We start from the raw sequence: 15,018 nt of genomic DNA, 5'->3' as shown, positions 1-15,018 counted from the left end.
AGGAGGGGGGCAACGCAGCCCCCCTCCTAAAGAATAAAAAAAAAAAAAAGGGCCATGACCCGGAGGTTGGGGTCCCCGGGGCCGATTAAGGCCTTGGGAGGGCCAAATTAATTTTTTTCAACAAAAAAATTAGGGTGCAGGCCCTGGGGGATGGGGTCCCCAGGGCCAATAAATTAGAAAAAGAAGGGGGGCCACACAGCCCTCCTTTTTAAAAAAAATAAAATAAATAAAAGACCGGCATCGCGCCGGAGGCCACGCCCCCTCCTTGCAGCACTTTGCAAACGCGCCACCTGGCCAGTTGTAAGTTGCGGAATTAATTCCCCTTCAATACTGAGGGTCCCTGAGGGCCAACTAGCCCAACAGGTATCTCCAGTATACGCCAGGGAGCTGCGTTGCAGACCGGTGTTCTGAGGCCACGCCCCTTTTTACACCTCTCTGCAACGCAGCTCTGTGGCGCTTACTGGAGGTACCTAGTGGGCTAGTTTGACCCTAGGGACCCTTAGGATCCAAGGGGACTTAATCTCTCAATTTAGAACGGCCACAGGGCGCGTTTACACAGTGGTGAAGAGAGGGGAAGGGGCCTGAGGTGACGTGTGCAAACACGCCCTGTGGCGCGTTTTAAGTTGGGGAAATAATTCCCTTTCAATCCTGAGGGACCCTGGGGGCCAACTAGCCCACCAGGTGCTTCCAGTAAGCGCCACTGCTCTGCGTTGCAGAGAGGTGGTGCAGGCCGTGCCCCTTTTTACACCTCTCTGCAATGGCGCTTACTGGATGTACCTAGTAGGCTATTTTGCCCCTAGGGACCCTCAGGATTCAAGGGGACTTAATCTCCCAACTTAAAAAACGGCCACAGGGCGTGTTTATACAGTGGGGAAGGGAGGGGATGGGGCCTGAGGTGACGTGTGCAAACACGCCCTATGGCGCGTTTTAAGTTGGGGAAATAATTCCCCTTCAATCCTGAGGGCCCCTGGGGGCTAAGTAGCCCACCAGGTGCTTCCAGTAAGCGCCACTGAGCTGCGTTGCAGAGAGGTGGTCCAGGCCGTGTCACTTTTTACACCTCTCTGCAACGCAGCTCTGTGGCGCTTACTGGAGGTACCTAGTGGGCTAGTTGGACCCTAGGGACCCTCAGGATTTAAGGGGACTTAATCTCCCAACTTAAAACGGCCACAGGGCGTGTTTACACAGTGAGGAAGGGAGGGGAAGGGGCCTGAGGTGACGTGTGCAAACACACCCTGTGGTGCGTTTTAAGAGGTAGTTTTAATCCCCTGCCCTAATATATACTAGGGGCTTACAGAGGAGGTCATGCTAATCACAGGGGGACCCCAACGCATAGTGTTCCCCAGTGTATGTAGGTGTTTTCACTGTATTCTGAGTGTCTTTTAACATAGCACTGGCTCTAGGTCTCGTTAGTCAGACTCAGTTACCACCAGTATCAGTCTGAAAAAGTTGAGGGTACAGGATGATTTTGCAACAAGGCTTCTTTCTGCTCTTCTGTTTGTTCTTTCTGCACGTTATCCTTCTTCCTGCACTTTTCTTCGTCTTTGAGGACTTCTGTTGCTTCTTTCTGCATTTCTTTTTTTTCTTTCTGTGTGTTTTTTCTTCTTTCTTCATATGTCCTATCTCTGTAGGCATAGTTAGAAATTAGCATTTAAAAAACCTTTGAAATTCACTGAAAAAACCATAGGTTTCAGGCACGTTATAGTTAGGAATTAGCATTTAAAAAACCTTTGAAATTCACTGAAAAAACCATAGGTTTCACGGGCGTTATAGTTAGCTGGACTTTTCACTCGTTCAAAACCATTGAAATTCCCCCATTGTAGTTAGTTCAGCTAACTATAACTTGCGCGCCCGCAATGCACTGCTGATGACGTCACATATTACATCACTCATGACATGAACAGTGACATCACTGATGACATCATCCTTGTGATAGAGTGGCAGACCTCCTCTCCCCCTAATATAACCTTTGATACACACATTCGAAAATAGAAACTAAAATTTTCAAAACAATGGACATATCAATACCAGTTACAACAACCTATTCAGTAATTCTAAGATCCACATACACATCCACTCATTCACCAACAGTCCTATACAGTCACTCATACATGTACTCACTCATCATATGTACTCATACACCTATACATCCTGTTACACAACGTCACTCATCCATAGTTACTCACACACATAGTCACTCATGCTAATAAAGAGTCAAACATCCATTTACTTGCATATACAGTTATACACACACCACCACACTTACTTCTACAGAAACTTACACATACTTAGTCTTTTAAACAATCACTTATAGAAACACATACTTAATCATACAGGAACTCTTTCAATCTCACTCTCACATATACTCACTTATATACACCAATAGTCACATAGACAGTCATTCACTCACTAACACACCCTTGCACACACTCATCCACCCATACAGTCCTGCACACATGCTGTCTTCAACACATACAAACAGTGAGTCACTCATTCATGCACCTATGCACTACGTAATACCCCCCACCGAACCATACATACACTCAGACACTCATACTGATACTCAAAAAAACAACTAATAACCTATATAGACACTTGTGTAGCTACTCACCAACCCATGCAGCCATTTATACACAAAGTGAGAGACTGATACAGATATTTACATATTTAAACATTACTCACTAAGCCATGTATTCACTAAGATACACTTAATCAGTCAGTTATGCAATCAATTTTTCAAAAAGAAATCATCCATTTAGACACTTATATACCCATTTATTCTTCCATCGACCTTGAGATATACATATATAAAACATATGTAATTTTCAGAAAAACACACATTCACTGGATGATGTCATCAGTGATGTCATTTGAGATGTCATCAGTGATGTCACTGACCATGTCATGAGTGATGTAATATGTGACGCCATCAGCAGTGCATTGCGGGCGCGCGAGTTATAGTTAGCTGAACTAACTATAACAGGGGAATTTAAATGGTTTTGTACGAGTGAAAAGTCCAGCTAACTATAATGCCCTGAAACCTATGGTTTTTTTCAGTCTCCAGACACGGTGCTGGTTGTATTTTATGTGTTGCAGATGTCTCACACAAAATACAAGGCTTTGATGTGCGTTATTTTGCCATTGCATGGGGTGTAAAATGTTAAAAGGTAATACAGATATACATATATATCTTTACTACCTTTTAACATATTTCTTAAGGAAGAAATATGTCTCTGACTATTGAATTTCAAATTTTTCATCCCCGAAATGTAATAAAAACTGTGTAACAAGAAAGAATCCCAGACTTGTCGTTCAAAAAACCTTTAATAAATATTTTTAAGCCATTTTTTTAAAAATATACATTTGATCCAAATTGTTGCTGATTTCCGGTGAAAGATGCTAGATTAGCTTTTGGCTGCCTGCAGGGGTTGGCTGCTGGGCCATACCTGTGGCCAACACCCCTACCCTCTGCGAAAGGCCGTACGCAGCGTGGGGATGGCTACTTACAAGGGGTTGGCCACAGGCCAAACCCTTACCAAGCACTGCGTGGGGTTAGCTACCTGCGTGAGGCTAGTGGCAGGGCCTGGCTGCAGCCAATGTGCAACAAGTGTTTAGCTTTACGTGTGGTAAAATACTACTTTATGTTTAAATAAAAACTAAAAAATTACTGAAAAAACTAAAGCTAAAGTAATGTTATAGTTTGGTGAAATGTTAAGTAACAACGTAACCTTTTAAACTCTAAAAACCACTGAAATTTCTCAGTTATAGTTATCTCAAGTAACTGTAACTCGTGCCTTTGCCATGTACTGCTAATTACCCCACATATTGAATTAGTCATGACATCTTCTATGACATCATTGATAATATCACTGCAACATTTGCAATGAAATTATTGATGAGAAAACTGTGCAAGGCTCTGTATTGGAGTCTGGTATAACGATGGGGTGCGTCGGGACTGATGAGAGTGAAGTGGGCACCAGGGTAGGTCACGGTCTCGAGGGCGGCGCTGCTCCGGATCCAAGGCATTTTAACAGAGCCAAGACCTCGACCACTGTGTTAGCTCACTAAGTCCCTGTCCTGGATGTCTTCGAGGCAATATCGTGGGCGTCATTGCATACGTTCACCAAGCAGTACTGCCTTGATGGTCAGGTCTGTAGTTTCGGGCATTTTGCACATTTGGCCTTACAGGACTTTTTGGTCTAAATCTGTTCACAGTCCCATCTCTGGGGAGGTATTGCTTGGGTCTATATTCTAAGGTAAGGAATCTGTGGCTAGAAGCCTCTGTCAGATGATCACATTACTTACCTTTGCTAACACCTTATTTCATAGAGACGCTATCTAGCTGCAGATTCAATACTGATACTCCCCATTCTGTAAACTGATTCAGTAGGGCTTCCCATTTGGAGGACCTTAGCACGGCACACCAGCATGTCAGTTTTTTTTGTGGCTCTGCTCTTGTGATGTGGAAAGTCATGAAAAGTATCTGACATCAGCCCACTGGGGTAGTGCTTACATAGGCACAGCACATGTCCCTTCCATACAACACTAACGCTACTGTGAAGCCGAAAGGCACCACCTACTGACTTACAGGGGTGCTGCTCAAAAATTTCCAAATCTAGTCTGACACCAAGGGAATATTCTATGGTAAGAAATCTGCAGCTAGATAAAGTCTCTATAAGATATGGGGTTACCAAAGGTAAGTAACTTGTTCTTCATTTCCCTTTTGTAGAGCTTTCAGACCCAGTTTAATGGTAAGGTAAAGTGCTAAATCTGGACACTCTGTTGATGGAATTTCTTCCACCATAATATCCCTGTGGTAGAGAAACTTGAGGCATGGATTCACCCTGGTGTAGTATTTCCTCAACAAATCAAGGCGTTGTACGTTGCCATTCATTGGTAATCCATCCCCTTTGCCATATCTCAAGCTGGTTATGTTTGATCTTTTTGCAATTATCTTTCTTTCCCACCTCTTCTAAATATGTACACATAACTTTTGCATTTAGTATTGCACCCCTTTCTACGGCCTTCGAGACCAAATCAAGCAAGGGCGTTTGCCCATCAGGTTTCATTCTATCTATTAGCCTCCAAATATGAATAGGCATTTTTTGCACTGGCCCTGGCCATCTTTCTGCGCCACGCCCTTCTATGACAGTACACTCCAGCTGGAGAGTGGATCGCTGCAGGTAAGTGAGTTTGCAACATTTATAGGGCTTTGTCGGTTTGCTGATGTTACCCTTCCTACCCTGGGCTGGACAGAAAATGCATGAGTTAGGTCCCCCATTGCTAGGTTATGGAAGGGTAGTGCTGGCAATCACTTGTTCAATGGCTAATGCTTTATGGGTGTGCCCTTTTCCCCCCACAGTTAGCTGTCCTACGCTTTTGTACACCCAGTCATGACTACAGTGCATTTGTTTCCTGTACTTCGAGCATTATTTGTGGAGGGGTTCGGCTTTGATTTTCATTTAGGGTGCAGCCTGGAAACCGTGGAGTCCATGTTTACATGCAGCCTGTCTTGGATCGGTAGAGTAAAGGGCTTCTGTCTTCTCCACTTCATGATCGACAGCTCCCTCTTGCATCTGCTTATTTTACATAGTACATAAAATAGAAGTGCAGGTACTCAATGTCCCAAAGTACTTCTTCCCTACAGAGTGTGTCGGTAGTTTACTACTGATTGTAGTGCATCCCTGCTGAGAAGTGCTGGGACTCGCCCTACCAAATAATGTAAATGCATGTATTGAGAGCCTCCCCGTACGTTCCCACTTGAAGCACTGGTTTTAGTCCAGCTTGGTCTTCCTCGAGGCAGCGCTGGAAGAGCTTGCGGTGCTGCTCTTCCTTCATCCAGCATGAGCTGCGCACTGCACTGCTTGTCGTTGGATTGTTATTGTACTGAATGCTCCATCCTAGTCGTCATGGCAGCTTGTGTGACCGGTTCTGCTTCCATTACTGGGTATGCACTACATATTGTGGGTGTTTAGTAACGCAGTGATTCTAGTTCTGCTTCCGCATGGGCTGTGCTTTTGGTGCTTTATTGCTCTGCTTGCAGAATCTGGTGCATCCTGCCACTTGCTGCCAGTATAAAAAGTTGCTTGTGAGCTGTACTGTTTTGAGGCCTGCTGTTTACTTATCAGTTATCTTTCTATTTAATACTTTTTTTATCTTTCCTTTTTTTAACTTTTCTCTGCGTTTAAATACACACATTTTTTATGTATATGTAAAATAATGTTTTCCTATTTTCTGGAACACTCTTAATCCTTTTCGTGCACTTTATCTTTGTCTTCTTACTTCTGAGTGTCTTTTTGACACTTTACTTCTTTACCTGTCGTGTATGTTTCTCGTTCCTACTTTGTATATCTTTACATAGTAAAATCTATATATATTATTTTGTAAGACAAATGTTCTTCTACAAGGTATACAATTCCTTGGTGTGTTCCTTTATCCTTTGTTCCCACTTCCCAACTGATGTGAGTCAATATGGTGATCAAAAGGAAACTGCTTCAGTGAAAAAAGCCAATTAAACTAAATGTGCAGCTGGTAGTGTACATACACCTGCGTCCCAGTATGAATAACGAGTACAGTCCATCACACATATAACCCATTGTGCCCTTATTCAGGACACATTACTATATTTAATTTAGTTTTCAGTTACATATTTAACAACTAGCAATCACATTTTGAAAACAAAAGATACATTTCAGGGAAATTAACTGGAAATATTTTATTTTTGGTTTGGTTTTCTTACTTTTGTGTTGTGTCCTTAATGCCAGAATATATGACAACAATGAAGGATTTTGGGGAAAGAAAACCTAGAAACTGCAAGAAAGCAGCAAGTTTGGCATTGAATCTAGAGGAAAAAATGTTAGAGGCTGGTCCTCCCTACAGATCATGTTATTTCATTGAAAGGTGACACACGATAAATGGGATCATCACTTTTACTGCTAGGTATCACCTCTCGCATCAGTAACAGCAACACAGTCAGACATTTTATCTCAGAAGGAGGTCAAAAGCAAGAGTGGCCACCTGTAAATGCAAACAAGTAGGTCTGTTCTTTCCTCTCTCCTGTCATCCACTCTGGTATGCAAAGCATCTAAAATACTCAGAGTGGAGAAAAATCACAGAATACAGATGGAAGAGGAACATTTTTCACAATGCCGTATATTGATGCATATGCAAGTCCACCAAGTGTCTTAGCATCATCATTAATATCAGTTGCAAGAACACGACCACTTCATATTGTAGTGGTAGTGTGTGGAGTGGAGCACGTCCTGTTATTCCATGAAGGAAATCAGATTTAATGTTGCTAGTTTTTTTTGTCTTAACGAAGGTTCTAAAACACAAATACTAACCCATTTTTAACTAGAAGTACTAAGCAAACAAAAATATCTAAATAGAGAGCAATTGAGGATGCTAGCTCTGTACCCGATCTTTCCCCTCCCCAGCAATTGTATTGGAAATTAATTTTCCAATAGCATGCTTATTTACAAGTCCATCTATTCAGAATACATTTTCTGTTCTCGGAATACATGGTGAGTTTAGCACCCCATCTCAAGACAAATCTAATTTTCATCTGTTCTCATGTGGGTGACAGTTCAATCAAATTTGCATCTTCCCAATAGCTTGGTAATGCCACCCTATAATATAATCCTTCCTTCCAGTTCTGAGGCTCCAGATAATCAGCTGGGCACTGAAACATCTTTACACATTTCCCTCCTCACAACTAATTGCAACAGTCATTGTGTTGAGAAAGTCCAAAACCAGAGTGATCCTAAGTGCATTGTAGCAGCTCCAACAATCTTGTTTCCCTAGCGCCCTCCAGAGAAGCAACAGTGCACCTGGATCTGCATGCGTTAGTCACAGAAACAGACTCAGGGCTACCATATTCCAGAGGGGCCATTTTTTGGTATATTACTTGCATCTTGCCAAGTCAAGGTTTGGATTTGAAAAGTTTTGGGGGTTTTTTGCACATTGGGAAACCAGCTTATAATATTTGCAAATTATAAGACCATTCATTCTGGGTTGGCTACATCGAAACAGTCCATTGTGAGATAGTAGGTTTCTTGAATGATACTATGCTAATAAAACGATCACAAAACTCTTGCAGAGAAACCACTAACTCATTCCCCTTTGTGGAAAGCTATGACTTTAGTTTTAATATGTTTCCATTTCGGATATCTCCAAACCAGCCACTTAGAGGTGAATCTATGTGGGCAGAAAACACAGTTGTCTAGATATGGGCTAAAGACACATACGCAAATGGTTGACTTTTATCCATTGCTTAATACAGGGATGGGCTTACAATTCGGTTTAGGATTTAGTACCCTCACTGAAATTTGTACGACAGAGAAGAAAAAGTTGCTTATCTGTAAGCCTCTATCGTGGAGCTCTTTGGTGAATCAAAAATAATCTAGCTGCCCTTCCTCTTAATATTTTGTAATTCTGCTACTCCATTGTTTATGAACGTTCCCACCTGGAGAACTATTATCAGAACTGGAACGTTTCATTTATTCATTGAAAACCAAAGATAGAGAAATGGAATTGTGAAATACCATTCATTAAACTGTAAAGAAGAAAAGATAAACGGGACCTTAAAACTGGAAGGTATTAATTAGAAAAACCCTCAACTAATTTTTAAACCAGTATGTCATCAGTGAGGATGTGTAGGCTAATAAAAAGGACCATTTGTCGTGAGACCAATGCTTGGCGTCACGGTGCCCGTGATAGGGGCAGCTGAGGGCCGCTAAATCATTGACAAGACCTTTAGGAGAGCAGTACCCACCTGCCTCTCGCTTAGCTAATGTGTGTCAACTTTCTGTGCACCCTGTGTTCTGAAATGGTATTACCAAATGGCTGCTGTAACGAAAGATGCAATAATTTGGGAGAAATAATTGGGTTGAAAACAGATTTCTCTTCTAGACTGTATATTTCAAAATGATTTTTGTACGCCCGTCCAGGTTATAAGGTAGCCTTTACCCTGACACACCTTTCAAGATGGCCTTTCAACAGTGTGTGAAAATCTCAAGATAGCATCTGCTGGTCTTGTAAAAAGGTGAACATAGTCTAATTAATCTGATTGTTTTGTTTTCCTCCCAGTTGTGATCTGGGTGCCTGTGCCTACTGCTCAACCTACAGCCGGTACCAGCTCTCCCACTACCACCAGCGCTCCCACTACAACCACCGCTCCCAAGCCAACCAGTGTTCCCACGAGTACCAGCTCTCCCACAACTACTAGTGCTCCCACTACTGCTCTCACCACCACCACCACCACCACCACCACCAGCAGCGGCCCTCTCTCTGCCATTACAGAGATCCATAATTTTGGTACTTAATTTTTTCTAGTTTTAAATCCTCTTCAGTCCCTGCTCCGTCTATACCTAGAGTTAAGTCCTAAATACGAGTACCGTCCAGTGATAGTAGATATTTATCATACCTGTTAAAATCCAATACACAGGAAATATATTGAGGACGATAATTATTGGCTATTATAAGTTTAGCTCTTGAAAATATGGCATAACATGTGGATTTTGGTGCTTTCTGCACCAAAATATAGAAGTACCTGTATTTACTGGGAATTTCCTGTCAAAATGTACCTGTGGTAAATTGTGTGGGTTCCGACTTTATCACTCTATAACTACTTGGTACGGTACACTCAGCACTCATAATTCCAGCCCCCGCACAAGCTAAGGTTTACACTGAAGTTGCACTGATCTAGATCTCCAGTCTGAGTTTCAACATCCATGCAGGATTCCACTCACTCTGCCCCTACCCTATATGACTACTGTGTACATCACTTGGAGGCACACTAAGCACGTGCTTAATCCTTCACTTTAAAATCTGTCAAAATGCCTCCTCCCTTCTTTTATGCATTGCACTTTTAAAAAAAGAAATAGAGCTGTGGGGAAGACCTAGTTGCACTTTGTAAGACAGCAGTGAATTGCCTGTAGATGTGTGAAAAGACTAGCCGTAGCTCATATTTTGCCTATAGCATCATTGCACAATTTCATGCAAACCCTGCTACTCCCGTCTGTCTTTTATTAGAGCATGTGTGAAACGATAAAGACCCTAACCAAAGCAGTGAAACCTGAATAGTAGTATTGCTGGGCCATCCATACTTTCATTGGTTCCTCTCGCCCTCACTGATTATTTTAGTTCTCCTGTTCCCACCCATGGCATTGCCGATACCTACTTAATCATCCTTACCTTTTTTTACCCTGCTTCTGACATTGCAAATGTCCTCTCTTGGTGTAGCTGATTATCTTTTTTTTTCTTCACCTCTGTACATTGCTTATCATTACTTCGTTCATCCGGCTCCTCACATTGCAAATATTCACTTTTGTTTGTCCTCTTACAGTATAGCTGATTCTTAGTTTTATGTTGTCTCCTGGTATTGCTGATCTTCAGTTTTATTAACCCCTTTGACAGCCAGACAGTTGATTTTTTTTGTGTTTGCTTTCTCCCTGCATTTGAAATGATTACATGAATAATTTTCTCTAATAGCAATACGTTGATCCCAGATTTGTTTTTTATTAAATCTTTTATATTTTCCACGTTAATACATTTTAGGAGGAGCAAAACTTAAGCAACTTTTATAACAACTTTTATAGCCTGGCCCTCTTTTACTTGGGCTGGCCTTCTTTTGTATATTGCCTTTAACTTCTAAAACATGAAATGGTAACAGTAAAGAAAAATAAATGCAGTCTATAAATATATTACCTCTTCGCCCACTTCTTTGTTCTGTTTATTAAATTACAAGGCATGGTGGCTCCGATAGACCAGCTTCGTAAGCTGAAGTCATAGAAAATCAAATAACTACACTCCTACTACCCACAAATTGCAAGCTATCCAGACATCGTGTTATGTTTTTCAGTAGCGGTTGTTTGTACTGTGAAGTGGCAGGCGGTGGTTGGGGAACAAAAAAACCAGAATCATAAATACATAAAATAACACTTACTTGCTAAGACGGCCGCCGCCTTCCTCCTGATCCACCCTCCTTCCATGAACTGCTGCACACAGCGCAGGCTCCCAGCTGCCAATTCCAGCGCGGCCTCTCATGCTGAGATTGGTCTGAGCGCCATGGTTCGCCTCTCGGACATACTGGGAGCCTGTGTTGCCTCTCCACCCGGCTGTGCAATGCAGCTCGGTTTGGAGAAAGGCTAAGTGCGGATGATGGTTTGGCCGGCCCTATCTTAGCCGTGCCCAACACGCCTGCCTCCTCCCTGGTGCTTGCTGCAGCGTCACTATGGATGTCCCCGTCCCTCCCTCGGCTCTGCTGGCATCCTGCAGGACGCTATATGAAATGATAATTTAAAAAAATTATTATCATTTTATTTATGTCTTTTGCCTCTACTGGCTTTCAGCAGGGGGAACGATGCTCCTCCGCCATAACGGAGGAGCCGCCCATGAGTAGCATTTAATTTACCGGCCCTGTGTAATTGTAGTACCACTTTTCTAAGGACTTGCAAGTAAAATAGATGTTGCCAATGAAGTGTAAGCCAATGTTACCATGTTTTAGGGAGAGAACAGAAGTACTTTAGCACTGGTTAGCAGTGGTGAGTGTGCCGAGTCCTAAGACAGCAAAAATGAAGCCGGCAAAAACAGTAGGATTGTCAGTGAAATTGCTCTCCCTCTCTCGCATCTCCACCATTAAGTGAGGCCTACCCCTGCACTATCAAGTGTTGGTTTGAGGCCCTCCTCCACTCTCCTTCTGGGTCTTTCCTCCATTTTCTGTCGTTTTCCCCTCATTTCAAGCTTCCCCCCTTTACTCTCCTTCTGTGTCTTCCCTCCATTTTTCACTCGTTCTTTACCCTCATCTCAATCTCCCCCTTTTACTTTCCTGTGTCCTCTGTGTCTTTCCTCCACTCTTTCTTGCACTTTTGCTGCCTTATTTGCACTTTTCTCTCTCTTTGCCTTTTTCCTTTAGCCTTTTATCAGCCTGTTTTTCCCCGCCGCTTCTGCCCCCGCGGCCCCTCCCCCCCAGCACGTCTAGTGCGACCTGCCAAATCTAGCTCCCCTCCCCGCTGCCAGCTCCCGCCTCCCAGCTGTCCAGCCCTCCCCGACCCCCTACTTAATTGCGGCCCCTGCGGGGACTGGCGAGCAAGACCACTGACTCATTGTCAGTGAAATTGCTCTCCCTCCCTCTCAGCTCCACCATTAAGTGAGGTCTGCCCCTGCACTATCAAGTGTTGTTTTGAGGCCCTCCTCCACCCGCAGGTTTCCCTGTGCCTCATCCCTGGTGGTCCAGTGGACCTCTGTCTCCTTTCTCTTGCTCTGCTTTTTCTCTCCTCTTTCACTCGTTTTTTCCCTCACTTCTATTTCCCCCCTTCATTCTCCTTCTGGGTCTTTCCTCCATTTTCTGTCGTTTTCCCTTCATTTCAAGCTCCCCCCTTCACTCTCCTTCAGTGTCTTTCCTCTGTTTTCTCTCGTTTTTTTACCCTCATCTCAATCTCCCCCTTTCACTCTCCTGTGTCCTCTGTGTCTTACCTCCACGCTTTCTTTCACTTTTGCTGCCTTATTTGCACTTTTTTCTCTTTTTGCCTTATTCCTTTAGCCTTTTTCAGTCCGTTTTTCCCGGCCGCTGCTGCCCCCGCGGCCCCTCCCCCCCCCCCCCAGCACGACCAGTGCGACCGGCCAAATCCAGCTCCCCTCCCCGCTGTCCAGCCCTCCCCGAACCCTACTTAATGGCGGCCGCTGTGCAGCCGCGCCGCCGGGGTGCCAAAGGCAAGCCTGTCTGCGCCCGTCCGCGACCCGACTGCGACCAGCGCCAGGAAACCCTGGATCTCTCCACCGCCAACGCTACGACCCAGCGGCACTCCACGCTCTCAACCCAGGCCGCAACAACAATTGCAAACTAGCATCACCAGCCGACACTCACGGACCCTTCAGCTGTCACCGCTGCCGGTACACCTGCAGCACTGCCAAGACCACTGACCCAGCGCAATCCGCCCCCAAGAACACAACTGAACCAAAGACTCTGTAATGCATCCTCCTCAATGTCCGATCCCTCCACAAACACGCCACTGTAATCTGGGACCTCCTCGACAGCACTACCCCGGACATAGCATTCTTTACTGAAACCTGGACCAACACCACCTCGGGACTGGACATCGTCCTCGCCATTCCCCAGGATACAAGATCTCCAGGAAGGACCGCCCCACCCGCCCGGGAGGAGGAATCGCCATCGTCCACAAATCCACCCACTGCCTGAGCACACTCCCCGACGAGCCCACAGACCTGATGGAACACCTTCACTTCAAGATACTGGCCAGCCCTACCTCCACCTTCCGAGGAACCCTCATCTACCGACCCCCTGAACCCCGCGGACTTTTCGCCAACTCCATCACGGACATCATCTCCCCGCATGCCATCGTGTCCACCAACTACACCCTACTGGGAGACCTCAACTTCCACCTCGACAACCAACTGGACACCAGCACCACATCCCTCCTGGACAACCTCAACAACATTGGACTCCGCCAGATCGTGACCGAACCCACGCACTCAGCAGGACACACCCTCGACCCCCTCTTCAAAACAGGAAACTCCATCACCTTCAGCCACACCATCAAACTCCCATGGACTGACCATTGATGCGTCCACTTCACCTTCAGAACACCCACCATCTACAGACACCAGCACCTGCTCCCTCCCACGAAGAAACTGGACCAGAATCACCGACGACCAGATAACCTCATCTCTCAGCAACTCCACCCCAACCATCACGGAAAATGACGACGCCAACACCGCAGCCCGAACAGTGCACAGATGGCTCTCCGACAGCTCCAACACCATAGCCCCCTCAAGAAAAACAACAACACCCACTCCAAGAAAGCTAGATGGTTCACCACCGAACTTCAAGAGTCCAGACGCACTTACCGCCGCCTTGAAAAGGCCTGGAGGAACACCAAATCCACAGAAGCCCACAACAACTTCAGAGCCGCCACCAACGCCCACCACCAACTCATCAGAAAAACGAGGAAAAAAGCGATTGAAGACAGAATCTCCACTCGTGCACACAACAGCAAAGAACTCTTCAACATCATCAAGGAGTTCGCCCAACCCACAAGCGAGTCCACCGACATCCCTCCCTCACAAGACCTCTGCGACAAACTCAGCACCTTTTTCCACCACAAAATCAAGAGCATCTTCGACGAAGACAACCAACACACTGAACCCTCACCAACCACCCCCGACACCCTGAAGCCAGCGATCGACAACTGGACAGCCCTCACCACCGAAGACACCTTGAAGACGATGAAGTCAATCCACTCCTGGGCCGCCACGGACCCCTGCCCCCACCACATTTTCAACAGAGCCGCGGACATCATCGCACCCATGCTCTGCCACACCATCAGCCGCTCCCTGGCAACCGACTCGTTCCCTGACGACTGGAAACATGCTGAGATCAACCCCCTCCTGAAGAAACCCTCAGCGGACCCCACCGACCTCAAAAACTACAGATCCATCTCACTGCTCCCGTCCCCAGCGAAAGTCATCGAGAAAGCCATCAACATCCAACTCACCACATTCATCGAAGAGCACAACATCCTCGACTCCTCCCAATCCGGCTTCAGAAAAAACCACAGTACGGAAACCACCCTCCTCGCCGCAACAGACGACATCCGTACCTTACTGGACAAAGGAGAAACAGCAGCCCTCATCCTCCTCGACCTCTCAGCGGCGTTCGACACAGTCTCTCACCGCACCCTAATACGCAGACTCCACGATGCAGGGATCCAATACAAGTCCCTCGACTGGATCCGCTCCTTCCTCTCCGGCAGAACGCAGCGGGTCAGACTCCCCCCTTTCCTCTCAGACCTTACACCTACCACCTGCAGAGTCCCCCAGGGGTCCTCCCTCAGCCCTACGCTCCTCCACATCTACCTAGCTCCGCTCGCCCCCATCGTCAGAACCTACGGACTCAACATTGTGTCATACGCAGACGACACCCAACTCATCCTCTCCCTATCCAACGAACCCAACACCGCCAGACACAACTTTCGAGAAGGCATGGAAGCCATCGCCAAATGG

General features: G+C 45.4%; 1 protein-coding gene across 2 annotated transcripts in view; it reads left to right on the top strand.

Annotated features, from left to right (window-relative positions):
• The window catches only part of NFASC (neurofascin), a 1,241,670-nt gene that overhangs the window by 1,096,888 nt on the left and 129,764 nt on the right, over positions 1 to 15,018 (top strand). Inside the window, exon 27 of one of the 2 annotated variants that reach the window (XM_085627634.1) lies at positions 9,085 to 9,312. The exons of the other annotated variant lie outside the window; for it this stretch is intronic. Within the exon in view, the coding sequence (XP_085483760.1) occupies positions 9,085 to 9,312 (228 nt within the window). The remainder of the gene's footprint in view (positions 1 to 9,084; positions 9,313 to 15,018) is intronic. 2 annotated transcript variants of the gene reach the window in all.

The sequence above is a fragment of the Triturus cristatus genome, chromosome 1_1, assembly GCF_964204655.1.
Source record: "Triturus cristatus chromosome 1_1, aTriCri1.1, whole genome shotgun sequence".
Taxonomy (NCBI): Eukaryota; Metazoa; Chordata; class Amphibia; order Caudata; family Salamandridae; genus Triturus; species Triturus cristatus.
This window is presented reverse-complemented; position numbering and strand designations above follow the sequence as displayed.